This window comes from Sarcophilus harrisii, chromosome 2, assembly GCF_902635505.1.
Source record: "Sarcophilus harrisii chromosome 2, mSarHar1.11, whole genome shotgun sequence".
Classification (NCBI taxonomy): domain Eukaryota; kingdom Metazoa; phylum Chordata; class Mammalia; order Dasyuromorphia; family Dasyuridae; genus Sarcophilus; species Sarcophilus harrisii.
Window position 1 is genome coordinate 75,647,765 of NC_045427.1, and position 27,617 is coordinate 75,675,381.

The 27,617-nt window shown below is 33.8% G+C and overlaps 1 protein-coding gene across 4 annotated transcripts in view; it reads right to left on the minus strand.

Moving 5' to 3' along the window:
- The window catches only part of PRKD3 (protein kinase D3), a 93,687-nt gene that overhangs the window by 58,352 nt on the left and 7,718 nt on the right, over window positions 1-27,617 (minus strand). For all 4 annotated transcript variants that reach the window (XM_023495008.2, XM_031950352.1, XM_031950351.1 and 1 more), the window contains one exon: window positions 24,544-25,503. In XM_023495008.2, the coding sequence (XP_023350776.1) occupies window positions 24,544-24,831 (288 nt within the window). In that variant the 5' untranslated portion in view covers window positions 24,832-25,503. The remainder of the gene's footprint in view (window positions 1-24,543; window positions 25,504-27,617) is intronic.

The following is a 27,617-nucleotide window of genomic DNA, read 5'->3' on the forward strand; positions in this document are numbered from 1 at the left end:
GCCAGGTCTTAAAAACAAGAAACTTTAAGAAGCCTTGAAGCCTGGGAGCATTAAAGATAAGCAATAGGTTTCAAGGTTGAAAGGTGTCCTCCCTATCTAACACAGGAGCATGGAACTACAATAAGGATACACTTTGAAAAATCCAGATAAAAATAACAATGGGTACAGAGCTAATAATAATAAAAGGTTTATTCAGGGATATACTGTTACTAAAGAATTTAATTCAAAGAATTTTACTTCTATAAGAAATAGACTGAAAAGCATATCTCTAACAATGCTGAAAAAAGCTATCACTAATATACATATGATTAGCTAGAGTGCAGGTATTTAATACATTTAATAATTTACTAACAACAGTTGAAATAGCTAGATGCATAATAGAGAGATCTGCACCCAGAGTAAGAAAGATGAGTTCAAATCCGACCTTGACATATTAGCCATGTAATCCTGAAAGGTCATTATCTCTGTTTGTCTTGGTTTCTTCAACTGTAAAATGAGGATAATAATAGCATCTACTTCACAGAGCTGCTGTGAGAATCAAATGAGATAGTATTTCTGAAAGTGCTTTGCACTGTGCCTGGAACATAATAGGTGCTATGCTTATTTCCTTCCTCTATAGATACATAGATAATTGGTACTATGGTGTCTATAGACACCTCGCAACACTGGTCCAAAGTCCCAATATATTTTGGGGTCAATCTCTGTATCCCATCATTAACAGTGTATACAAAGAACTGAAATCAGGAGGGTATGTTCTGAGGGGAGTGGAGAGTAGTAATCTAATCTGGTTGGAACCTAGAATAGGATGAGTAACATAAAAGACCTAGAAAGATGTGTGGTCTCACCAGATTATAGAAGTCTAGAAGTTGAAAGAGAAGTTAAGGGCTAAAAATACATATGAGAATGAATGAGATTGTCAAGGAAAAGAAGAGGACCAAAGGCAAACTACAATGGAATAACCACATTAACCATTCAGAAAAAATTTATGTTCACAAGTACTTGAAGAGCCAATCAACAAGAAAAAAAAAAAGAAGTAAACCATAAGAATATGCCATATATAAAGCCAAGATGGCAGAGAATGGAGTAGTGTCAAATGCTATCAAGGATGAGCACTGGGGAAAAAGCCCCAGGGCTTGCATCATCATTGCAAAAATAGTTTCAATAACAATGAATAGTAATAATAAATAGCCATATAAGCCAAGGAACTAAGGAGAAAATAGGTAGTGGGTGAGAAAGTAGAGGCATCAGGTCTAAGTACAACATTTTTAAAAAGTTTGCAACTAGGGAAAGGAGAGTCAGGAGGAAGTTTTTTTTTTGTTTTGTTTTGTTTTATGATTAGGGAGACTTGAACACTGTTTGCAGGTAAATGGGAGTCAACAGAGTATGAAGTAGAAGATGCTTAAGATTAGGAATAGATGCAGCAAAATGCTGGAGTATATAAGAGGAAATGGACACAGAGATTAAAGTTAGCATAAAGTGTGGAAGCTTCTTTCTGAGACTAGAGAGAAGGGGGAACTAATATAATAAGATGTTTTGAATGGAATTTCTAAAATAATTTTTCAAATTTCACACAGTAATCTGAAACCACAAATATTCAGAATATTACAGGTTTCACAAGTTAAAAGACAGTTTTTCTTTGCCAAAATGTTCAAAAACCTAGGGGGAAAAGAAAAGCACTCCCTTCCATCAATCAATCAAGAAAATACTGATTAAATACCTATAACATACCAGGTATTATGCTACATTCTGAGGATACCTTGAGAAAAATGAAATAGGCCCTACCCTTAAGGAGCTTATATTCTTTTCTATGATTGCAAATCTATTTGAGAAAGGAAATTAACAAATTAGGAATTTAGATGTTATCTCTATTAAGTTAAAAGGAAATAACAGAGGAAACTAGATAAGACTGATGTTAAAAGTCTTAGAAAAATGACCTTTTAATACAATGATCCAAGACAACTCTGAAAGAATTATGATGAAAAATGTTATCTAACTCCAGAAAAGGAATTGATGGAGTCTGAATATAGATTGAAGCATACTTTTTTACTTTATTTTTCTTGTTGTTTTTTTTTTTAATCTATGTTTTCTTTTACAATATAACTATTATGGAAATATGGTTTACATGACTACACATGTATAACCTGTATCAAATTATTTACCTTCTCAATGAGGGAGAAGGAGATGAAGGGAGGGAATTTGGAACTCAAAATTTTTTTAATTTTGAAAAACTGACTTTACCTGCAATTGAAGGAAAATAAAATACTCAATAGACATTAAAAAAAAGAAAAGCTTCCTATTGATTATGACTATGGAGAATGTTCTTCCATCATTAGATAAGTATATATTGTCAAGGAGAACAAAGCACACAAATGTGGACATTTGGTAAAGTGGAAAGAACACTAAATACCAAAGTCAGCAGACCTACATCTCTATTCCTGGTTCTGTCACTAATTTGCCAATTATTAACATTCTATGAGCTTCAATCTCCTCATTGGTAGGAATCGAAATCATGGCTTGTATATTCTTAAAGTTCCACTACTACTATATTCTTAACATATTCTTAAATATATTCTTAAAATTATTTTAGCCAAAACAAGTAAATAAATCCATACGTGGATGTATGACATATCATTAGATAAATATTTATAACTGATTTATAGAAATGTTTAAAATTTGTAAAATGATTTACCTAAGTCATCTTATTTGAGTCTCAAACCAGTCTTGAAGTAGATGCTACAGAGATATTATTATCTATTCTACAATTAAATGATTAGAAAAATTAAATGATACCACAGAGGTGGCATTTATATGAGATAAAAATAATAACAATATTATTCATATTATGAAAAGTGATATTCAAACCTAGTCTTCTTACAGACAAAGCTATTAATCTCCAAAATAGTTCTGGCTTGAGTAATATAAAGTTAATTTAAGAGATGAGCACAGCTCAAATCTATAGACTATATTCCTTCCCCATCCAATTGCCCAAAGTACAGATCCTTTCCCTCAAGTCCCTTACATGGCCCTCCTGTCACTCCTATTCATCATCTTTTTCACTCAGAGCCCAAGGATTCTACCTTTCTTACTAATTCCACTTTTTCCTGATCTATTTATCATATCTCAGAACCAAGTTCTCTCTGCCTTGAAAGTCAACAGTTCAGCTAATTTCACAAATTACAACTTCTGATGGTCTAATTAGCTATTAGCAAAATTTAGGGACTTCTCTTTAGTTTCTAAGGCAGGTGACAGCTTTCCAGACTTAACATATTTGATCCTTCTACTGAGGAAAAGATATTGGATTGTGAGTTTCACCTACTACCTGTAGACACTGGCCAAGTCACAAGCAATAAGCATTTATTAAGCGCTGTACCAAGCAATGTACTCTGCAGATAGAAAGAAAAGGCAAAAATATGGCCCTCAAAGAGAGATTGCAAATAATGATAGACTATACATTCAAGACATGCAGGTTTTAGATGGAAGACAATCTTGAAGGACAAAAAATTAGCAAATTGGAAGAGAGTCAGGAAGGAAGTCCTGCAGAAGGTGGAATTTTTTCTGAGTATTTAAGAAAACCAGAAAAGTTACAAGATTAAAATGAGAATAGAGAAAATTCTAGATATAAGAGTTAGCCAGAGTGCAAAGGCATGAAGCTAGATAATAAAATGCCATGTACAAGAACTGCAAGGAGAATAGCATTACCGGGGTTACAGAGTGTGTGAAGGGGAGAAAAATATAAGACTGGCAAGGTAGGAAGGGGCCAGATTATGAAAGCCTTTAAAATAATAATAACAAGAACAATAAAAATAACAGCTAGCACTGACATAAAACTTTAAGCTCTGATAAGTGCTTTATAAGTTCTCTCAAAAGACCATCAAAACACTCCAGAGATGGAGAACTATTATTATTCACACTTTATAGAAGAGGAAATTGAGGTTGAAAGAGGTTAAGTGATTTGTCCTGGGTCACAGAACTAGAGTTAAAGGCATTACAAAGTCAGATTTTCCCACCTCCAAGTTATATGCTCTTTCTATCACACCACCTTTGTTGCTGTTCAATTGATTTTCAATTGTATCTGACTATAACCCCATTTGAGATTTTCTTGACAAAAATACTGGAGTGGTTTGCTATTTCCTTCTCCAGTTCATTTTACAGATGAGGACACTCAAGCAAATAGGGTCAAAAGTGACTTGCCTAGGATCACACAACTCGATATATAAATAGAAAGGTTTTATTTGCTCCTAGGGGTAATAGGGAACCACTGGATTTTATTGGATAGGGAAGAGATGAAGGCAAACCTGCCCTTTAGGAAAATCACCTTAGCAACTGAGTGGACAATGGACTGGGATAAGGAGAACTTGATAAAAGGGAGACCATTTGAAAAAGACTATTACAATGGTCCAGGGGAGAGATGATGAGAGCCTGGACTAAGGTCATGATTTTGTGAATGGAATCAAGACAATGGGTATGAGAGATGGTGTGAAGGTAAAAATTAGAAGAACAGATTGAATATGCTAGGTAAGTGCATGTAAGGAATCAAGGATGACGTCAAGGATGCCAAATGTGAATGATTAGGATGACAGTAACCTTATCCTTAATAGTAACAGGAAGATCAGGAAGAAGGAAGGATTTAATGCTACAAATATAGTGAGTCATTTTTGGATATGTTCAATTTGAGATGCCTATATAACCCAGTTTATGATATCTAAGAGGCATCCTTAACTCTTAGCAGTTAATCTTCCAACCTGCCAAATTGAATGGCTTTTTCTAATGGCTTGTCCTTCTTGACATTGTTGTTCACCTCATAGATGCTCTCACTTTAGTATGTTTTGGGGATAACTGGCAATTAAGAGAGGTTGATGATGAATGATGGGGTTGGAGGATAAATTGCAGAGGGTTAAGAAGCTTGTGATTAGAAAGAGAGAGACAGGTAAGTTAGGAAAAGATGAAATGATAAAAAATTATTACCAGACAAAGGAATTTCCAAGTTAATATATATAGTAGTAGTGGAACCCTTGTGGCTAATAAAATCAAGAGCAAAACCAACTGTATTTGTAGCTGAAGTGACAAAGTGGAGAAGTCTATATAGATTTAGGAACTGGGAAGCTGAGAAAGAGTATCAGTATGTATGTTGAAACCTCTTAGTAGGAAGGCACAGAGTCATGAAGGAGAGAAAAGCTGTGAGCTAAGCACTATTTAATAACTTGGGGATCAGTAGATAACAACCACAAGGATATGTAGCAGGGGATCATTTGCATAACCTCGATTTCTAAATGTAAAATGAAGGACTGCCTAAATAAACTAAGGACTTTTTAATTCTCAATATGTGCTGATTAACAAGGGCTTTCTGTTTTATTTCATCTTTTGTAGAAAGGGGTTTGAATTTTCCTCTGCCATTTACTGTCTGTGGGATGTCATTTAATTCCATCTGTCTCCTAACTCTAAATTTATGTTCAAAGTCTACAGTTCTGTCTAGTCTCTCTAGACTTCTCTTGCTTGATTTCATCAGCATCCATGGGTTTAGTTATTATCTCCATGCAGATGATTACCAAATCTCAATACCCAGCTCTAACCTCCCACCCAAACTTTAGTTTAATTTACCAACTGCCTGGCAGATATATCAAAGAGGCCATTTTGTAAGCATTTCAAATACTGGTCCAAAAGAGAACTCTTATCTTTCACCAAAATAAAACTTCCTTGTTTTGACTGAACACAATACCAACCTTGCAAGCTCAGTGTCATCCTCATCTTTACATATGACAAAATATATCTATATCTTTGCACTGACTATTCTCCAGGTCTAGAATATACTCCCTCCTCACCCTAGTTTCCTTCATATGCAAGAACCACTTTTTCCTTGAAGTCTTTTCTAATCCCTACAGTCACAACTGAGGTTTATATCTATTTGGTATATAACTACATATGTTCATGTATCCTTAGATAGATTCTAAGCTGTATAAAGGCAGGAGTAGTTTCACTTCTCTTTTTGTATTTCCCATTCTCTAGCAGTTAGTGCTTGCTTAATAAACTTTTATAAATTGATTCTTTGAACTCCAATAGATGATTTAATTTAGGCCCCCAGCCAACTCTCTAGGATCCTATAATTCCACTAAGGAACTAACTGTATAACTCAATAGCTATCTCTGAATTCCTTTTAGTTGGAGAGTTCCTATTACTGCCCTCATTGTTCTCCACATCAATGGCTTATTCTAAGAGGCAATGGACAAGATAAGACATTTCAAAAGGTTAAATACTAAGAATACAATCAAAAATGACTTTTCTTGGCTAAAAGATTGCCAAATTCTCAAATAGATGATCTCTAAGATTCTCTTTAAATAAACTATTATGATTCTATGATTAATGTTATTATTTTTTCTCCCCTAGGACTAAAGTGGCACCCATCAAAACAATACAGGCACTTTCTACAACTCTCTTCAGGGTAAGAAATTACCTCTTTTCATGAGGAAACTGATCAGGGAGTTGATGAGAATAGAATTATGCCTCTTTCCCCTATCCTCTCTATATGAGCCAAAGGAAATGGATCGTCACCATTTCACTTTAAAAATGGATATTCAGCACACTTTTCCCCAGAAACATGGGAGTAAAGATAACAAAGGGGACAGATAGAAGAAAGTTAAGGGTTTACCAAAAAAATGGCCACTCTTTCTCCCTTTCCCAGTAAGTCCCACTTGAAAAAGAAAAAAAGGACAAGGCAGTAATAGTAAAAGAATTGTAGCATAGAATATTTTTAACCAATGGACATAAAAAAGCAAAAATTATCTTCTTTTCTAGACCTCACACCAAGCTTTCCTGGTCCAATTCTTAAGAGCTGGAACCATGAGCTTTTCAGCATACCCACAGTGATTTTTTCCCTAGTTGATAATGGGGGAAAAAAAAACACTACTTGGTAGTACCCTCACTATATTATACCCGCACGGTTCTTCTATGCCATTTTTCTTCCCTCATCCCTTTATTTCTCTTTCATTTAATGCCAGAAAGTTTTAAAAGCTCAAAGAAAGCCTCACCACATTATCAGGCAGTTGTCACCTATGTATGTATACATATATTATGATATTAATTTGCTCTCATTAAAAAATTAAAGGCTCCAGCTTCAATTTTGTAACATCCTTACAAACAAATGCTTTAATTTCATGTATTCACCCTAAAAACGAATGGAGATTTACCAGTAAAATCAGGCTTTTTTATCGTATGGATGATTTTAAGTTCAAAATCATATCATCCTTTCTACTCCATGAAAAAAATATTTTTATATACATTTTTTTAAAAAATACAACATCTTAAGAGTATATCAAACAAATTTTTCATCACTATGTGGGTTAAAAAGTTTGAGTTTACAATATAAAATTGCAATCTTTTGTTATTATTGCAATTTAAGACCAAAGGCAATGTCTACTTTCTAAACCAAAGAATTACTAATCAAATATCACTAACTACAAAACTTTTCTAGAAAGTAAACTGATAACAATTTTGCCATATATTTTGAACATTATACTTAACTAAAGTGGAGTGTTCAAGTTAGCATTTAGGCATGTCTAAGTATATAAACACATATGTTGATGGAACTATGATACAATGAAAAAATTTTTTAGAATGACCAGAGGAAGGAAGGAAGCTTGGCCTGAGTTAAAGTTTCCCCTTCTGACTTTCATCATCAGTATTCCAGAAATACCATACTGAATAGGTAATATGTAAAATAATTAATGAATGAGCATATCATATATTCCAAAGCATGACAACATCTCTAAGTTTTTCTCCTTTATAATGGGTTTATTATTAGTAAGTTCCTGGAACACAATTCTATGGTTATTTATCTCTAACCTGAACTCTTTCAGAAAACTGTTGCTTTAGCCAAGGTCTTCATGTTTAAAGGAAAGAACTCTCTCTTACAATTCCAGACACCAGATAGTAATGGCTGTCTGACAATGCTTCAGCCAAGGGAGAGAGGCCATGGGGGTGGGGCAAGCACTAACAGATTGCCAAGCCACTGCAACACAGCTGTAGTAGAGGCAAGGAAAGGCAAGCAAAGCAAAGCAAAATGACAATTGGTCTTCAGAATACAAAAGGCACAGCTGGGGTTTTCTCTCTACTTTGGCAGGAACTGAAAATTACACTCATCTCCAGTCTGAGACACAATACATATAGCCATGGAACAATACCAAAAGTCATAGCTCAACTGAGCAAGATAGGCAGAGAATCTTAGCATCTAATGTCATGTAAATAAATGATCAAACCTACACATGAATGTTTCACATTATTTAAAAGAAGCCAGCTTTCATCTTCAGGATAAAGGGTGGATCAAGTCTTTTATTTCTAACTCTACTAAGACATAAGTCATTACAGTTTCAAATGTAGTTTTGGCAGTTTCCTTTTTACCTCATTTGAATTAAAACCATGTTAGCTGCTATTGCGTAAGAAATTCTGAACCTTTTACAGTAGGAAGACAAACAACCACAACTTAATGATAGAAATTAATCTCCTTAACAAATCTGCCCAAGATAATTCTAAAAAATCAGACTCTAAGAACTACAGGGAGCCTAAAATTCTTTAGTATTTTACAATCAAAATGCAAAAATGCTAAAATTATGCAGGAAAGACTAAGGCAATGTTTTATGTTGGCAGACTTTTACATAGTTGGGAACTTACTAAAATTTTCCAACACTACTCCTGGGCCAATCATCTGAAAATAAAAATGCTCTTCTCAGACTTACGGTCATAGATCTTTTGGGATTTTAGGGGGGTTTTTTGAACTATACTTTAAAAAATGTACATTAATAGGACAGATAATCTCTAAGAAAGCATTCACTACAAATTGCAATCTCTTTAAAAAAAAAAACACCTATCTGTTTAATTTGTTTTATAAAGCACTCTGTATAACCTGACTATAGAAATATTTAATACTAGACAAAGATAATTTATATTCATCATATTGCAGCCATTTAAACACATAATGAAAACTTTATAATCACATCAAGAAAAACAAGAATCTTACTAAAAAGTTTTCTGAAGATCTCAACATTATAAAAACTTAAGAGATTTCTATAGATATTAACATAATGCCATACAAAGCTAACAAAAATATTTATTTACTTTCTCTAAACTAAATTAGGGCACACAGATCAAACTTGTCTAAAAAATGACTGAAGAACAATAAATCTATCATTAAGGGAAGAGTTCAAAAAAGTATCACTAAAATAGACATTAAAACCTCACTGCTTACAAGTGCTGAGCTCTTTGTACAATTCTAGGGCCTGAGTAATTTCACAATTTAAATCTGTAAGTCCTCAATGCAGGACAGTTTAGTGAGAAAGACATGTACAATGGAAAGAAAGGGAATGCTGATATATGTTAATATGTTCAGACCTAAGGATGAGGATATATGTTAATATGCTCAGACCTAAGGATGAGGGTATACTATCCTCTTTCCAATTTACTCAATGCATTAATTTAGTAATTAATGGAAATTGCTACCCATTAGTGAAAATAAATCTAACACCAGGCAGTTAGATGTTTACCATACATTATTAAGTTGAAGTCTTAAAATATAGAATTTCGATCTTTAAAGAAATTTCAAGTTAGTGTTATTTTAGGCATTACTGACTCATGGAAATTAACCACATGAAAACGTCTATTTCATTTAATTCAAGCCCCAATCTATGATCCAACATTTTGTCACATTTCAAAAACAGCTGCAATATGTATTTTCAATTACAAATTAAATGCTATGAGAGTTCCCAAGACTCATTCTATTAAACAATAACAACAAAAACAAACTCAACACTACCCCACCCTCCTGGTATGTCATGAAATTGGATGAAATTCAAAAAAGGCCACTTTTGGTTGAGGTCCAAGTTATAAGCCAAGTCAACTATGAAAGATATTGTTTGCCAGAGATAACTGCTTGAAACAGTTGTATTAAGATATACACGCTACTGTCATCCCTGGTCTTTATTATGTCACCAAGCTTTCAGTCTTTAAGCCACTTCCCTGTTATATGTTTGTCCTGATAGCATGTCACATTTCTCTTGAATTCTGCTAATTAAAATATCTGAAAATAAGTCATTCCATTAGTCTAGGGCTTTTTAAATTTTCCCCACATATGACCCCTTTTTGCCTGAAAAAACTTTAAGTAACCCCAGATATAGGTATACAAATCAAACATTTGCTGAAAATCATAATTTTGTGACTCCCACATTCAGTTATGTGACTCCACATGGGGTCATGACCCACAGTTTAAGAGGCTTTGCATTAGTCCACAAGCATTTGTGAAGCTTACCAACATTATTTACTATGTGTGAGGCACTGTGGCAGGAGAGACACAAAGAAAGGCAAAAACAAAGTCCCTGCCCTCAAAAAAAATTCAAGGTAGGGTTTTTGGTCTGGAAAATTGATTTATATTTATATATAAAACAAATTTATATAATTTGTTCATTCTATTTTGTTAGAAAATAACTAGAAACAAACTGGGTATTCATCCATAGGCTGAGCAAAGTATGTTATATATAAATAGAATGGAATATTATTCTACATAAGAAATGACAAATATAAAGAATCCATGGAAAAATGGAAAGGCATATGAAGTTGAATATGGCTGATTTTAAAAAATAAACACACTGACAACAACTATGTATAAACAATCTCATCAGTAAATTCCTTTCTTAGATAGATAATAGACATCTCATATACAGATACCTCAAATGATAATCAAAAACTCCTAAAATGCTATATAAAAAAATAGTATTAATAGTAACACAAAAAGGTCAAAAAAAGATCACAAAAAAAGGAGTGTGCATATTGCTACATATTATAGTTTAATATATACATAATTTTTGGGTGGGATTAATGATCCAAAAATACAAAAAAACCTTTAATAGTTAAAATAGTTATGACAGAGTAGTATAATAAAAGGTTTAATACTATCTCATTAGGAAATGAAAAAAAACATAAAAGACAAAAAAGGTAACCATTTTTTTCAGTTTCTAATTGCCAAATTAACCAAGGGGGAATATTATAATGGAATAACTCACTGTAAGAAATTTTATTATCAAAGGTAGAAATAAGCAGTATGGCATCATTAGAAAGTTTCCAGTAATGGAAACTAGTTTTGACATTTTTTAGCCATGTGATGAAAGATAAACTACTTAATCTCCAGGCCTCAATTTCCTAATCTATGAAATAAATATTCAAATGAGATCTATGAGCTTATTGTTCAAAAATCTTCTCCAACAATGCAGATCTTAAACTGCCCATTACCACCCTTTCATGCCCTCCTATAAATTCATCACAAGGGCACTATCTCATATGCTGTAGGCCATCCTTGCTTTGTCCTGACATCATGACAGAAACAATCTGGATAACCACCAGTAGCTAAGTGGCAAAGTAGACAGAGCAAGAGACTTGGAGTCAGGAAGACCTAACTTCAAAACTAATTTAAAATCAGCCTGTGGAACCCTCAGCAAGCTGGTCAGCCTCTACCCGATTCAGTAAAATGGAGATTGCTAATAGCATGTCTTCCAGGGTTATGATGAAGATAAAACAATACATCTGTAAAACGCTTTGAAAATCTTAAAGTATTATATAAACGCTATTATTGTTAATTATTCCTTATCCTCAGTTATTTGACCCTTTACTAGCTGTGTGACCTTGGGCAAGTCACTTAACCCCAACTGCCTCATTAAAAAAAAAATAAAAAGATGAGTCTTTATTTCTGAGAAAATTGGGGTCAATAAAGTCGTTTTATAATTTCCTGGAGGAAATTCAGCTTGCTCTCCTACTCAAACTTGTGACCAACTTGTCTCTCTATACTAAGTGTCCCAGATATACATTCTGACAGATGAGCTCTACAGATTGTTCATCAATGCATGTCACATGATATAGGCAATAGAAGTTCTTCACTTGATCTTTCCTTTACATGTATGGTCAAGAGTTCACTTTTTTGAGTGATTATGGATTTCTTTCAAGAGGTTCTGCAATGTTCTAGGGTTTAATACAATTAGCACAATATCATCCACAAAAAGATGTTTTTAGAGGCTTTCCAAGGGTCCTCAAACTTTTTAAATAGAGGGCCAGTTCACTGTCCCTCAGACTGTTGGAGGGCCGGACTATAGTAAAAACAAAAACTTTGTTTTGTGCGCCTTTAAATAAAAAAACTTCATAGCCCTAAGTGAGGGGGACAAACGTCCTCAGCTGCTGCATCTGGCCACAGGCCGAAGTTTGAGGACCCCTGCTTTATTCTCTATCAAGAATCCTTCCTTTCAAAGGGAGCCACATGTACAAAAAAGGGACGCACACATGGCAGTCCCTTTTGTAGTGGCAAGAAACTGGAAACTGAATGGATGCCCATGAGTTGGAGAATGGCTGAGTTAAGTTATGGTATATGAGTGTAATGGAATATTATTGTTCCATAAGAAATGATCAGCAGGATGATTTCAGAGAGGCCTGGAGAGATTTATATGAACCAATGCCAAGTGAAATGAGCAGAACCAGGAGACCGATGAACATGGCAACAATATGATTATACGATGATCAATTCTGATGGACATGATTCTTTTCAACAATATCATTCAGACCAGTTCCAATAATCTTGTGATGAAGAGAGCCATCTATCTATACTCAGAGAGAGGACTGCAGGAACTGAATGATTCACAACATAGCATTTTCACTCTTTTTTGTTATTGTTTGCTTGCATTTTATTTTCTTTCTCATTTTTTGTTCTTGTGCAGCGAATAATTGTATAAATACGTATGCATATATTGGATTTAACATATATTTCCATCATGTTTAACAAATATTGGATTACTTGCCATCTAGGGGAAGGGGTAGGGGAATGGGGTGAGAAAATTGGAACAGAAGGTGTTGCAAGGGTTAATGTTGAAAAATTATCCATGCATATGTTTTGAAAATAAAAAACCTTTAATTAAAAAAAAAAAGAATCCTGCCTTCCATTTGGACTTTGAGCAAGACATACTCTATTACAACAGAAAATAATTTATTTATTAGTTTTTGACATTTAATTTCATGACTTTGATTTCCATTTTTCCCTCCCTCTTTCTCCTAACCCCTTCCCAAGGCAGCAATTAATCTGACACAGATTATATATATTCAATCATATCACACATATTTCTACTTTAGTCATGCTGTGAAAGAAGAATCAGAACAAAGGAGAAAAAGAAAAACAAAACAAAAAGGTAAAAATAATATGCTTCAATCAGCATTTAGACTAGTTATTTCTCTGGATGTAAATAGCATTTTCCATCAGAAATCTTTTGGAATTGTCTTAGATCATTGTATTGCTGAGAAGAGCAAAATGATCATCCGTATGATGTTGCTATAATTGTGTATGATGCTCTCCTGGTTCTGCTCACTTCACTCAGCTTCTGTTCATGTAAGTATTTCCAGGTTTTTCTGAAATCCATCTGTTCACCATTTCTTATACAACAACAGTTATTCTAGTACATTCACATATCAAAATTTGTTCAGTCATTGCCCAATTGAGGGCAACCCCTCCATTTCCAATTCTTTTCCACTACAGAGAGCTGCTATATAGATTTTTTGTACATGTGGGTCCTTTTCTCTTTTTTATGATTCCCCCCGGGATACAGACCCAATAGTGAGACTACTGGATCAACAGGTAGGCACAGTTTGATAGCTCTTTAGGTACAATTCCAAAATGTTCTCTAGAATAGTTGGATCAGTTCACGACTCCACCAACAATACATTAAGGTTCCATTTTCCCACATCCTCTCCAACATTTACCATTTTCCTCATACCTATCAGATTGGCAAATATGGCAGAATTTGACTCAGTTCCCTATATATTTTAGAAATGAGACCCTCATCAGAAACATTAGCTGGTTTTGTGTGTGTGAGTGTGTGTGTGTTGTTTGAGGACAAACTTTTTAATTTAATGTAATCAAAATTATCCATTTTGCATTTCACCATGTTTTCTATCTCCTGTATGGTCATAAATTCTTCCCTTCTCCATATTTCAGATAGATCCTTGCTTTCCTTATGGTATCATTCTTTATGTTTAAATTGTGAATTCATTTTGACCTTATCCTGGTTTACAGTGTGAGATGTTGTTCAATGCCTAGTTTCTACAATATTATTTCCAGTTTTCCCAGCAATTTCTGTAAAATAATGAGTTCTTATCCCAGAACCTAGAATTATCAAAGCTTATCAACAGTAGATTACTATAGTCATTAATTATTGTGTCTTGTGTAGCTAGCCTATTCTACTGAGTATTTCTTAGCTAGTACAAATAGTTTTGATGATTGCCACTTTATCTCATAGTTTTAGATCTAATATGTCTAGGCCACCTTCTTTTGCATTTTTTCATTAATTCCTCTGATATTCTTGACCTTTTGTTCCTTCAGATGAATTTTACTATTATTTTTCTAGTTCTACAAAATAATTTTGGTAGTTTGATTGATACGTCAGTGAATAAGTAAATTAAATAAGGTAGATGTGTCATTTTTATTAACTTGGTCTATCCATGAGCAATTGTTATTTTCCCAATTGTTATGATCTGATTTTATTTGTGTTAAAAGTATTTTATAATTATGTTTATAGTTCCAAGTTTGTCTTGGCAAGTAGACTTCCAAATATTTTAATTGCTCCAATTACCTTAAATGGAATTTCTTTCTCTTGTTGCTAAGCTTTATAAATAATATAAATGCCAATGATTTACATAGATTTATTTTATATCCTGCCATTTTGTTAGAGTTGTTCATTATTTCAAGTAGTTTTTATGTTGATTCTCTAAGTATACCTTCCCATCATCTACACAGAGTGATAGTTTTATTTTCTCAATGCCTATTCTAATGTCTTCAGTTTCTTTTTCTTCTCTTATTGCTAAAGCTAACATTTTAGTACCATACTAAATAATAGTGGTGCTTATAGGCATACTTGCTTCAACCTTGATTTTATTGGTAAGGCTTCTAGCTCATTCCCATTACAAATAATGCTTGCTGACTCCATTTATTCCCATGTTCTTTAGTGTTTTTAATAGGAATTGGGTGCTGTATTTTGTCAAAAGCCTTTTCTGCATCTATTAAGACAGTCATTATCATTCCTATTAGTTTTATTACTGATATGTTCCATTATGCTGAGAGTTTTCCTAATATTGAACCAGCCCTGCATTCCTGGTATAAATCTTACTTGGTCGTAGTGTATTAACCTGACAACAAATTATTGTAATTTCTTTGTTAATATTTTATTTAAAATTTTCCCATCAATGTTCATTATTGGGGTATCAGCCTGTAATTTTCTTTCTGTTTTGGATATTAATGGTTTAGGTATTATTATCATATGTGTGTCACAAAAAGAATTTGGTAGGATGCCTTTTTTTTCAAATACTTTAGGCAGTATTATAATTAATTGGTCTTTAAATGTATAATAGAATTCACTTGTAAACCCATCTGGCCATGGAGTTTTTTTTCTTAAGGAATACATTGATGATTTGTTCAAATTCTTTTTCAAAATGAGTCTAAGTATTTATTTATTTTTCTGTTAACCTGAGAAATTTTTATTTCTGTAAATCTTTAACCATTTCACTTAGGCTGTCAGTTTTATTGGTATACAGTTGGGCAAAATAACTTCTAATATTGTTTTAATTTGCTCTTCATTAGTACTAAAATCACCCTTTTCATTTTTGATACTGGTAATTCAATTTTCTTCTTTTTTTAAATCAAATTAACCACAAGTTTGTCAATTTTATTAGTTTTTTCCCTCCATAAAACCAACTCTGTTTTATAATTTCAATAGTGTTCATACTTTCAATTTTCTTATTCTCTCCTTTGATTTTCAGAATTTCTAATTTGATATATAATTGGATATTTTAAATTTTCTCTTTTTCTAGCTTTTGTAATTGCATGCCCAATTCATTATCTCTCTTTTAAATTATCTCTCCTGGATCTATTTTCCAAATTGTTTTGCCAATAGGGTATTTTACATTTTCTTTTGATTTTGTTTGACTGATTCTTGATATCTCATAGTTATTAGTTTCCATTTTCTCAATTCAAATTTTTAAGGACTAATTTTGAAGTTAGTTTTTGTATTTCTCTTTCCATTTAGTTAATTCTTCTTTTTAAAGAGTCGTTTTCTTCAGTGGATTTCCCGTCCCTCCCCCCACCTCAATTTGGCCAAATTTTTTAAGGAATTGGGTTCTTTAATCAACATTTGTCCTTCATTTTCCAAGCTGTCGACTCTCTCTTCCATAGCTTTCATTTCTTTTCCCAAATTTCCTACTGCCTCCCTTAGGTGACTTTGAAAATTTTTTCTGAACTCTTCTAAGAAGGATGCTGGGGCTTGAGACCAATTTACAACCACCTTGAAGTTTAGCATTTTTGTCTTCTTCTGAGTTGATGATATTCATCTTCCCTGTCACTATGGTAGCTTTCTATAGTTCAGATTCTTTTTTGCTTCTTGCTCATTTTTTTTTTTTGGAGGGGGAGCCCATTTCAAGGCTTTTAAAGTTGAGCTGCGCAATTTGGAACTATGCCCAAAGGGCTATTAAAATGTGCATACAGAAAGAGATCATAAAGGAAGGAGAGGGACCTACATGTGCAAAAATGTTTATGGCAGCCCTTTTTATAGTGGCAAGAAATTGGAAACTGAGTGGCTGCCCATCAGTTGGAGAATGGTTAAATAAGCTGTGGTACAGGAATGTTATGGAATATTACTGTTCTGTAAGAAACGATCAGCAGGATGATTTCAAAGAGGCCTGGAGAGACCTACATGAACTGATGCTGAGTGAAATGAGCAGAACCAGAAGAACAATGAACATGGCAACAACAACATTATTTGATGATCAATTCTGATGGACATGGCTCTTTTCAACAATGAGATGATTCAGACCAGTTCTAATGGTGGTGTGATGAAGAGAGTTATCTGGAACTTTTTGTTGTTTGCTTACGTTTTTTATTTTCTTTCTCATTTTTTTCCCTTTTTGATTTTTCTTGTGCAGCAAGATAACAATATAAATATGTTTGCATATATTAGATTTCACATGTTTAACATATATTGCATTACTTGCCATCTAGGGGAAGTGGTAGGGAAAGGAGGGGAAAAATTGGAACAAACGGTTTTGCAAGGGTCAATGTAGAAAAATTATCCATGCATGTTTTAAAAATATAAAAGCTTTAATAAAAATAAATAAATAAATGAAATGGAAATAAAATAAAATAAATGAATGAATAAATAAATAAATGGAGTTGAGCTCTGCTCCTATTGTATAGGGAGCACTATCCTAAACTTTCTTGTGCTGGGGATTGTGGGTAGGGTCACTAGCTTTGAACCTGGTACCTGAGTGCTGATGGTTGCCTCGCTGTGCTGTGGTAGCCCGATCTAGTTGTGCCTGCTGTTATCTGATTTCTGGGGCTGGCAATTTGCTTTCTGTGCTGAGGTTGGAGACTCCACCACTACCCTATTATGCCACTGTCCTGTTGAGCCAGAACTGACAGGATATTGGTTGCTGATCTATGCTGTGGCTAAGAGTTTCTGGCTGACTTGCTTGGGCACACAAGGTGCTAGTCTATGTTCCCCTTTTATCCAAGTGAGACAGACCTTTCCTGAAGTTCTTCTAAATTATCTTAAACTGAAATATTCTTTCATTCCCTCTTTCTATAGGTTCTGTGACCCCAGAATCTATTTAGAAGCTTTATTTAATGCCATTTTTGAGGGAAACTCAGGAGACCTCAGGCAACTTCTTAGATTCTTTCAGCCATCTTGGCTTTGCCCAGTTTTTTATTTTGTTTTCATTTTTATTAAAATTTAATTTATGCCTTTTCTCTTTTACATACATCATTTCCTAATATAACCCTCTCCTGCTCCATAGGACAATAGCATAGCAGGTCAACATTAAAGCCTCCAGCCCCACTGAGTCCTCCTTGTTACCAAACAACAAGATCTTAAGAAAAATCCAAACAATAAATTAAAGTCTCTGTCTAAAAATAAAAATGACTTAAAAAAAAAAAAGCATCTATGCTCATAGTCCCCCTCTTTTGAGTGAGAAAATGTATGCTTCCTCCTTTTTTTTTCCTGTACCATGACAAATTACAATGTATATCTTGCTCACAATTATACAGATGTGGTCACAATGTATAATGGCTCTCCATTAGCTTGTACACACATTCCAAAGTTTCTCTGAATTTCTACCATTCACCTTTTCTTTCAGCATAACACATGCTCTATCATATTCACATACTATTATCTGTGTGCCTATTTCTCAAACAATAAACATCTGATTTGTTTCCAGTTTTTTTGCTACCAGTGTTTTTCATGAATATCTGTTTTATAGATAGATAGAGATACAGGATATATAGAAAGTTTTTTATCTTTCTATCACTTATCTCTTGAGGGAGTATGGCCAAGAGTAGGATGGAAGGATCAAAATACATAAAACATTTAGATGCTATTCCTACATAATTCCATAATGTTTTCAAATTAGACCAACCCAAAACTCCACTAAAAATGTACTGTACACTTTGTTGTTCCTGAGATTTAGTCATTTCAAATGTAAACAATGCTTCATGACTCTACTTGGAGTTTTCTTGGCAGAGATACTAGAGTGGTTTTTAATTTCCTTCTCCAACTCATTTTATAGATGAAGAAACTGGGTTAAGTGACTTGCCCAGGGTCACAGACTTAGTCAGTGTCTGAAGAGGATTTGAACTTGCATCTTCCCGACTCCAGGCCCAGTTCTCTATCTTCTGCACCAATCTATCCATACAATGTACTTGCAAACTCTCTACTTCTGACAACTTCTACCTTTTATTTACTTATTTATTGCCAATTTGGCAATGTGAAACCTCAGAATTGTTTTCATTTTCAATAATTATAGTTGTTAAGTGTTTCTTTTAATAATAGTTAATAGGGAGGAAGGGTAATACAATGAATCAGAGCACTAGCCCTGTATTAAGATAAACCTAGATCAAACTCTATCACAGTTACAAGCTTTGTGACCACTGTGGTTGAATCATTTCATTTCTCTTGAGCATCAGTTTCCTCCTCTGAAAATGGAGATAACACCTATTTCCCTCAGTGTGGTGAGAATTAAATGAGATCATCTATAGAAAGCCTTTTGCAAACATTAAGCACTACATATGTATAAGTTACTACATGCTTTGACTGGTTACCTAATGGAGAGTGCCTTAGACTTTAAAGTCTTTTTTACTTGTATCAATTCCCTAAAATTGCTAGTCCAGATTCAATGTTTTTTCTACTGTATAATGCTTCTAATTCCTTTTTTTCTTTTTTTTTTCCCCTAAGGCAATTAGGGTTAAGTGACTTGCCCAGGGTCACACAGCCAGGCAGTGTTAAGTGTCTGAGACCAGATTTGAACTTAGGACCTCCTGACTTTAGGGCTGACGCTTTATCTACTGCACCACCAAGATTCAAATCAGAAATTTTTAATTACACCGGTTTTGTTTATACCAAGTTATTAAAAGTTTACAAAATCAAAATTGTTTAATTTAACTTCTGTGATCTCTATTTACAATTTGATCATTAATGTTTCTTCTCAGCCATAGATATGAAAGGTATCACGTTCCATTCTCCTCTAATTTTTTTGTTACTTTTTAAACTCCGGTTACATCCATTTAGATATTAAGATGATACATGATGTAAAATACTGGTTTAAATTCATTTTCTTAAAAAGAGCTTTCCATGTTCCCATCAGTTCAACTTAAATAAGGAGCTCTTCCCTGATGATGGTCTTTCCAATGAGCTACCTTTTTTTTTTTTAAACTTTCTAGTCTTGCTGATCTACTCTGTTCCACTGACCCACTTTTCTATTTTTTTTTTTTAAATAAAAGGCAAATAAAAATGTTTGTGGCAGCCCTGTTTGTAGTGGCTAGAAACTGGAAAATGAATGGATGCCCATCAACTGGAGAATGGCTGAATAAATTGTGGTATATGAATGTTATGGAATATTATTGTTCTGTAAGAACAGGATGAATACTGAGAGGCTTGGAGAGAATTACATGAACTGATACTAAGTGAAATGAGCAGAACCAGGAGATCATTATATACTTCACAACAATACTGTATGAAGATGTAATCTGATGGAAGTGGATTTCTTTGACAAAGAGACCTAATTCAGTTTCAATTGATCAATGATGGACAGAAGCAGCTACACCCAAAGAAAGAACACTGGGAAATGAATGTAAACTGTTTGCATTTTTGTTTTTCTTCCTGGGTTATTTTTACCTTCTGAATCCAATTCTCCCTGTGCAACAAGAGAACTGTTTGGTTCTGCACACATATATTGTATCTAGGATATACTGTGCCATATTCAACATATATAGGACTGCTTGCCATCTAGAGGAGGGGGTGGAGGGAGAGAGGGGAAAAGTCGGAACAGAAGTGAGTGCAAGGGATAATGTTGTAAAAAAATTACCCTGGCATGGGTTTTGTCAATAAAAAGTTATTATAATAAATAACAAAAAATAAATAAATAAATAAAAGGCAAATAAAATTTAAGAGTCCTGATTTATAATATGGTCTAAGATCTGATAATGTAATTCCACCTTCATTCTTACATTTTTTCATTATTTCGCTTAAGATTTTAGATCCTTCCTTCTACAAAATTAAGGTAGTAGAAGCTTTTGGAGCAGAAGGCTTTGTGAAGACACTGCAGTTCTGGTTTTCTCCAGCCTATATTTCCCTTTATACTTTATAGTTCAGTCAGCCTCCTCTATTTGCTATTCCTCCTTCACAATACTCTATTTCCCAGAGGTATGCTTGCACCGTGTTTGTTCTCATAAGTGGAATACAATTCTTTTCCTTCTGCTCTCTATTCCTCTTTAATAGAGACTTGGGGGAGGAATTCCCAGATTTGACTGCAGGTCTAGCCTGACTCCTCACCTTCCTCTCTCAGAATCTCTTGATCCCTTCAAAGGTCAGCTTAGGACCACAATGATCCCAACTTGATTTTCCATTTCCTCTACCTGGGCTTTTTCTCTACTTTTCTTCATTGAGAAGAGTCAGTAAATGATGATTGACAAAAATAAAGAGTGAGCTCTTAATGATCAGAGGTAGAAGCAAAGGGAACATCATGGACCTAGCAACTCAGCTCTCTCTCCTTTCTAAAGGTAAAATTTCCCACTATGTGTAGCCGCTAATACATTATGTTTCCCACTGAAGCATGAGATCCTTGAGGACAGAGGTTATTGCTAGTGTTTCTTTTTGTACTCCCCAACTACAGCAAAAGATCTGGCTCAAAGTAAATATTTAATAAGTGCCTAATAAGTTCAATAAGTTGCTGACACTAGCAACTAGTTTTTATCTAAAAACACATAATGATGAACTGAGGGAAAAATCCCTTCATTGCTTAGGATGAGCATACACTTAAAAACCAGTACCGTATCATTAGTCTATTATATAGAAAGATTTTAGATTATTTGGTAAAGACAGAATTTAATTCTGTATAACAGTAGTCATTTCAGCAGAATATGAGAATATTTAAGAATTCTGAACAACAGCAAAGTTAAGTATTTTTTTTTTTTTAAATTAAGCTGATTTTTCAGACGTGGTGTTGTTATTCAGAGATGTCCAACTCTTTGTGACCCAAATAGAAGTTTTCTTGGCAGAAATACTGGATTGGTTTGCCTTTCCAGCTCAATTTGCAGATGAAGAAACTGAGGCAAACACAATGAAGTGACTTGCTCAAGGGTCATGCTACTGAAAAGTGTCTGAAGCTGGATTTAAATTTAGGAAGAGGAGTCTGCTGACTTCCAGCCTGGGGCTCTAAACCACTGCATCAACAAGCTGTCTTTCAGAAGCATGACAAAGTACAATCACTGCAAATCTTAATTAAGCATTGTTAACTGTTAACTGTTTTTCTTTGAGTCTTTATAATTTATATACTGAATTTTTTTTTTTTTTTTTTAAGATTAATCATCAGGAAAACCCTACTAGCCGGGAAGAAATTAGATTCAAGATCTTAAATCTCCTTAAAGTCAAGGACTATTTCTTTACTATATTTCTATTAGGTCCTAGAATAATATCTTACACATGGGAGGCACCTAATAAATGTCTGCTGAACAAAACTATCATACATGAGAAGGGATGAAAATTTCATCTTATACAATGTTTAAAATAAGGCCCTCTCAATATATGATAAAGATTATGCAGTAACAAACCACAAAATGACTACTACAAAGTAACAAGTCTTTCTCTCCTGCAATCTAGAATTTAATCCATGAGCCAACATTTTTCAAAGTCTGTCTGACAGTTTGATTCTTACTTGATTATAAACAAGTTATAGATACCCCAAAAAGTCATTAAATCACAAAAATTTTGCCAAAGATATAAATTCAAATTCCTCCAATATAGTTTTAATATTAAGCTGTGATTTTAAGGTTATTTTTTAATTTATTAAGTAAAAAAAAAATGGTCAGTGAACATCTCAGAGATAACCAAAGCGGCTTTCTCCTCCAATTCTATATTAATTTCTTTAAACAATTACTCAATAACTTTTGTTCAAGGAAAACTCTGAGTTAGAAATGAAGTTGAGGAAGAAGTAGCCAAATAACATGTTTGCAGAAATGGTATAAGAGCAATAAAAACAATGTTAAAAGAAATAAACTAAAAGAAGCCTCAAATACACAGAAAGGCAAAGAGACTAAATATCAGTTCATTAATGAATAAACATAAAAATCAATGAAATTAAAATTAAAATTATTAACATGTTAATCTTACTGGATAGGAAAATGAAATCTGAAAACTCAGAAATTTCAATATTGCTGAAGAAAATGTCAAAGAATACTTGCACATCATATAAGCATATTTCTATACAGTCTCAAAGATTATAGAGAATAGGTAGATATGAAAAACTCAAAGAAATTCTAAACCATGCACAATGTTTAATTGAATTCTAATTGAAGTCTAATACTTCAACTCTCACAACATACCTGATTTATTTGAAATTTTATTTACACTGATTCACTATTCATTTCCTCAGAAGACAATTCATTCCATGTTCAGAGGGCTGCAATCATTTTTATTTAGAAGTTCTTCCTTACACTGTACTGAAATTTGCTTCCCTGTTAATTCTACTACTGGCAATGGTGCTGTCCTTTGGAGTCACAAAGTCTGATTTCATCTTCCATGAGACACCATAAGACAGTAAACATGTTCCCAAGTCTTTTCTTCTCCAGGTAAAATAACCCAAAAAATTTTTAATAGTTTTCACTATGCTGGTCACCTAGCTCTAGACATATTCTTCTGTGCCAATGTGCCCATCTACTACCACTTAGCTGCTGTTTCCATGGCAAGTAATGCAGACCTTGATTGGAGCTGTCCAACTACAGTGAAATTAGAGGAAGCTTAAGAGCAGGGTACACAAATATGTACCCACCCATAAAAAACAGAATGTAGGAAACTCTATGGAACTGATAACCTCCTTATTCTAACATGAAATGCAACAGTCTGGTCCTAGATTGTCTCGCTTGTCTCTTTCAAACTCTCTTGATGATACAGACACACAGTTCCTCCTTCTAAATCAAACAATACTTTTTGCCTCTGGCCTCATGGATCAGGATCTATTAGTCCAAGTGAATGGATCCAATCCATTCAGATCATAATTCCTCCCAGTGTGGAAACTTCTTAGTTTCTGCCTTTCATAGCATTCAAAAGAAATGGTAGCCTGGGTTTGGAAACATTCAGCCTTATCCTATGCAAGTTTCTATTCCTGATCCCACCTCAGACAAGGTCTAGAGTACACAGGGCAAATATTCTGAAATCTTTCCATTTATGCCCAGATATAAAGAAATAGTTTAGCTAGAAAATTCCTTTGTACTGCTTGTTTGATTCTTTTAAAGTTAATCTTACTCAGCTACAAGGATGATTTACTTTTTCCTTATTTTTTTTTACATGACAAGCAGCTTTTAATCCAATCTTGCACATAGTTTTCTTTCTTTTACTTCCAACAACAATCATGCAAAGTGATAAGGTTGAAGCTGACTTTACAACTTTTCATCTGAGCTATGAACGTAGAATTAATATGGAAGCAATTCCATAGAGAGATAATGATAAACCATTAGAAGTACAAGAAATTAAAAAACAAAATTAAAGATCTGGAAGAGACTGACATATCATTTTAGCCTGCTATCATCCCATAGTGCCTATCTCTTAAATAAGCAGCAGAAGGCTTAGAAAATTTTTAATAGCATAATCATGGAAGGGTTCCAAACTGCAGATTACACAAAGTGGAAAAATCACAGATGATTCAAAGTAATTAGAATATGGATCCTCAGAATAAAAACAAGAGAAACAAAAATTGAATATTACATAGCAAAAATGTTCAGCTTTCAAAAATATTAAAACTAAAAATCATATAAATTCATACCTCCCAATATTAAATTTAGGTTGATATTCCAAGATGAAAAATTATTTTTTTCTGAAGTGCTTAAAATAATCAAATTCATTTTTTCCTAATACTGAGACCTATCTGTGTATTAATTTCTTGTTAGTCCAAGTAAAAGAAACAAATCAAAACAATTAACACTATTTAAGATCTTCAACATACCTTTTGATAAACTATTGAGCAGACTAGATCCTTTACAGCAGATAAAGACAATTCTTGGGCCTCAATGGTAACATTCTCCCTCGTAAGACCAATTTGTAACAGAAACGATATTGCATGTACTGATCCCCTGGAATTGGTAAGTGATGGTGTGCTGAAGCTTCCATTGGAAAGTCGGGAAGAGAGTCCTGTCTTAGGACTTGAACATGGAGAAGGGGTAGCAAGCACTGCAGAGAGAGTTGCAGGTGAGAGAGACTTCTGTGCTGATGGAGGGGAATTGTTTGCGGACATCTGCCTTTCTTTGAATCTTTTGAAATAGCTGTCAATTGATTTTAAATGTTATAATGATGCTCTTAAAAATTAAAGCAGTAAAAAAAAATTCTTTCACTTCTTGACGTATTTAAAAGCTTCTCACTTCTTTTCCTTTTTAAGCCACACATGCCAATGATTACAAGTTCTTCCTTTCCCCAAAAATATCAGTCCCTTGATCAAAAAAAAAAAAAAAAAAAGCTGTCTTTGGGAATACACCCAGTTACTTAGAAAGGATTTAACATCACTGTCCTTACCGCAGCAAAAACTAATGTCCTTATTTACCATGTATCTTCATTTGTTTTCTTTTAAATCTGTTCTTGTCTCTCACTTTTAGTTTCAAAAAATGCATACTGAATGTTTCCTTCCATAAACATTTTTAGTTATTTTTTTAAGAAAGTTTTGTAAAAGCCTCTTGTTACTGACGTTACAAATGCTTTTCAAAAATCAGTGTTTATGATTAATCTATTAAAAATTATTTTTTAGTTCACAAACATTATTGAAAACTTTTAAACAATCTTCAGAAATATCCTCATTTTCATTTCTGCAAATATTCTCTGAGGAAATGTAGAACTTTTTAAAGGGATATATGCATATTACATTTCATCACAGGATCCATCCAGAAAAATTGAAGCATTTTGAAATGTAGTCTACCTGGTGGGAAGAAAAAAGGAAAAGAAATTTTACAATTTTTGACTCAAATTGTCATAAAAATTTAAGATACAACTATTTAATATCAGTAGTTTGAGTACAATGATTTTATAATTAATTCATTTTAATATTGGCTTAGAACATCTAATGTCTAATAGCATTCCACATAACACAGCCTAATTATCATTACAATTAGTATAAAATTGTACTCAAAAAAAGGACCAGATAAAGAGAAGTCATTTCAAGAAAATCAAAAAGGCCACTCTAGCCATGTGCCCTAAAATCCAAGAGATAAAGCCTTTTACTCTTCAAGAACATGAATAAGGCTTTCTTAAGCTTTGAAAAGGTTGCAAGGAGGCAATAATATAATAATGATAGGGAATTACAAGATCATAACATCTGAAGGAGTTGCAAGGAAGCCTTTGCTGACACAGGTGTTGTGAACTGGGAACGAAATAAACTGGATCCATTCTGGGTTAGATCTCCAGCAGCCACTGTCAGGTGGCTCCTGTGTATTCCAGCAGCTCTCCTATGTATTCCAATATATGGCGCCTGAATGTGGGGTAGAAGATAATAAGAATTGTAAGAAGAATCAGAGCTGTTCATGAGAAGGATCCTTCCAAAGATAAGAAAGAAGAGTCCCAGTAAGACATTTTTAGTCAGGTAATTAAACAGGCCAATACATTAAAGGGTCGAGCCAGGAGACTGATGAGAGACTTAAATGCCAGTTCTGACTACAATCCTCTTCTCCACTGGAAAATTTGCCTGGATCAACACCTGCTACAATCATCCAGAAGTCATAGTGCTACTTGCATTCCTCAGTGTGCAGACCATGCTGTGGGGGGAAAATAACAGCAAAAAACAAAAAACAACAACAAAAAAAAAAAAAAAAAAAATGGGGAATTGTTAAGGGACAGGTCAATTCTCTGAGAGACTCCACAGCTATAGATTGTAACATCTGAAGGAGTTTGCAGGACAGCCTTTGCTGACACAGGTGTTGTGGACTGGAAATGAGATAAACTGGAGGTAGAGGGAAGAGGAGAGAGGTCAGATAATGCAACTGCCTCTCAGTCTCCTTGTATCATCCTCTCGCAAGAGGAGATCCATTCTGGGTTAGATGTCCAAGCTGCCACTGTTAGGCGGCTCCCGTGAATTCCAGCAGCTCTCTTGTGTATTCCAACAGATTTAATGCTAACCAGGGAGGAAATGGCTGGTTCTATGGAAATCATAGGAAGCTTGAGAGAACTGGCATCATCTTAATATTAGTAATAATGTAGGAACAGAGTACTGGGTATAGTACATCATATAATCTAAATTTTGGGAAAACATATCATAAAAATGTTATTAATAAATTGGCAAAAATCCAAAGCAGAAATATAAAATGTCTCCTGAGTTATCTGAAATTTTTTAAAAAATCTATCTACAAATCTATATATATATCTATATATCTATAAATGCTTCCAATAAGAAAAACAAGGAATTATAGGATCATCGATGCAAAACTAGAAAAGACTCTTCAGAAGTCATATGGTCCAACTTCATTTTACATATAAGGAAACTGAGGAAATTAAAACTAAGGAAATTAAATAATTTGCCTAAGGTCAAGAAGGTAAGTGAATAAAGAAATCAATAGCTACTAAGGAAATTTTTTGCTAAGTAAAAATTTTAAAAGGCCATGTCTCTAAGAAGCTATCACATGAATAAGGGAGTAGACTTATCTGTATTGCTCCAGAGAACATATACAACTTGGATCAATGAGTGAGTCTTAGGAAAGCAGATTTCATCCTAGCATAAAGACTATTCTAACAATTATTTATTTGAAAAAATGGAATAAGCACTTTTTCAAAGTTCTCCATCACAGGTGTTCAAGCAAAAGATGGATATAAACCAACTTCACTATTAATTCTAAGATCTATCTCTAAATTTAAAAATGCAAATACTCCTAAATCAATCCATTAAAACTGAAGTAAAATGACCAACATAAAATATTTTCCCTAGAAATAAATAATAATACTGAGTGAGTTAATGGATGTAACTGGAAGAAAGACCTAAAAAAGGGAAGACAAAGTAATAGGTAAATGTACCTATTTATCACAATTTTAACTGTCATCATCCCT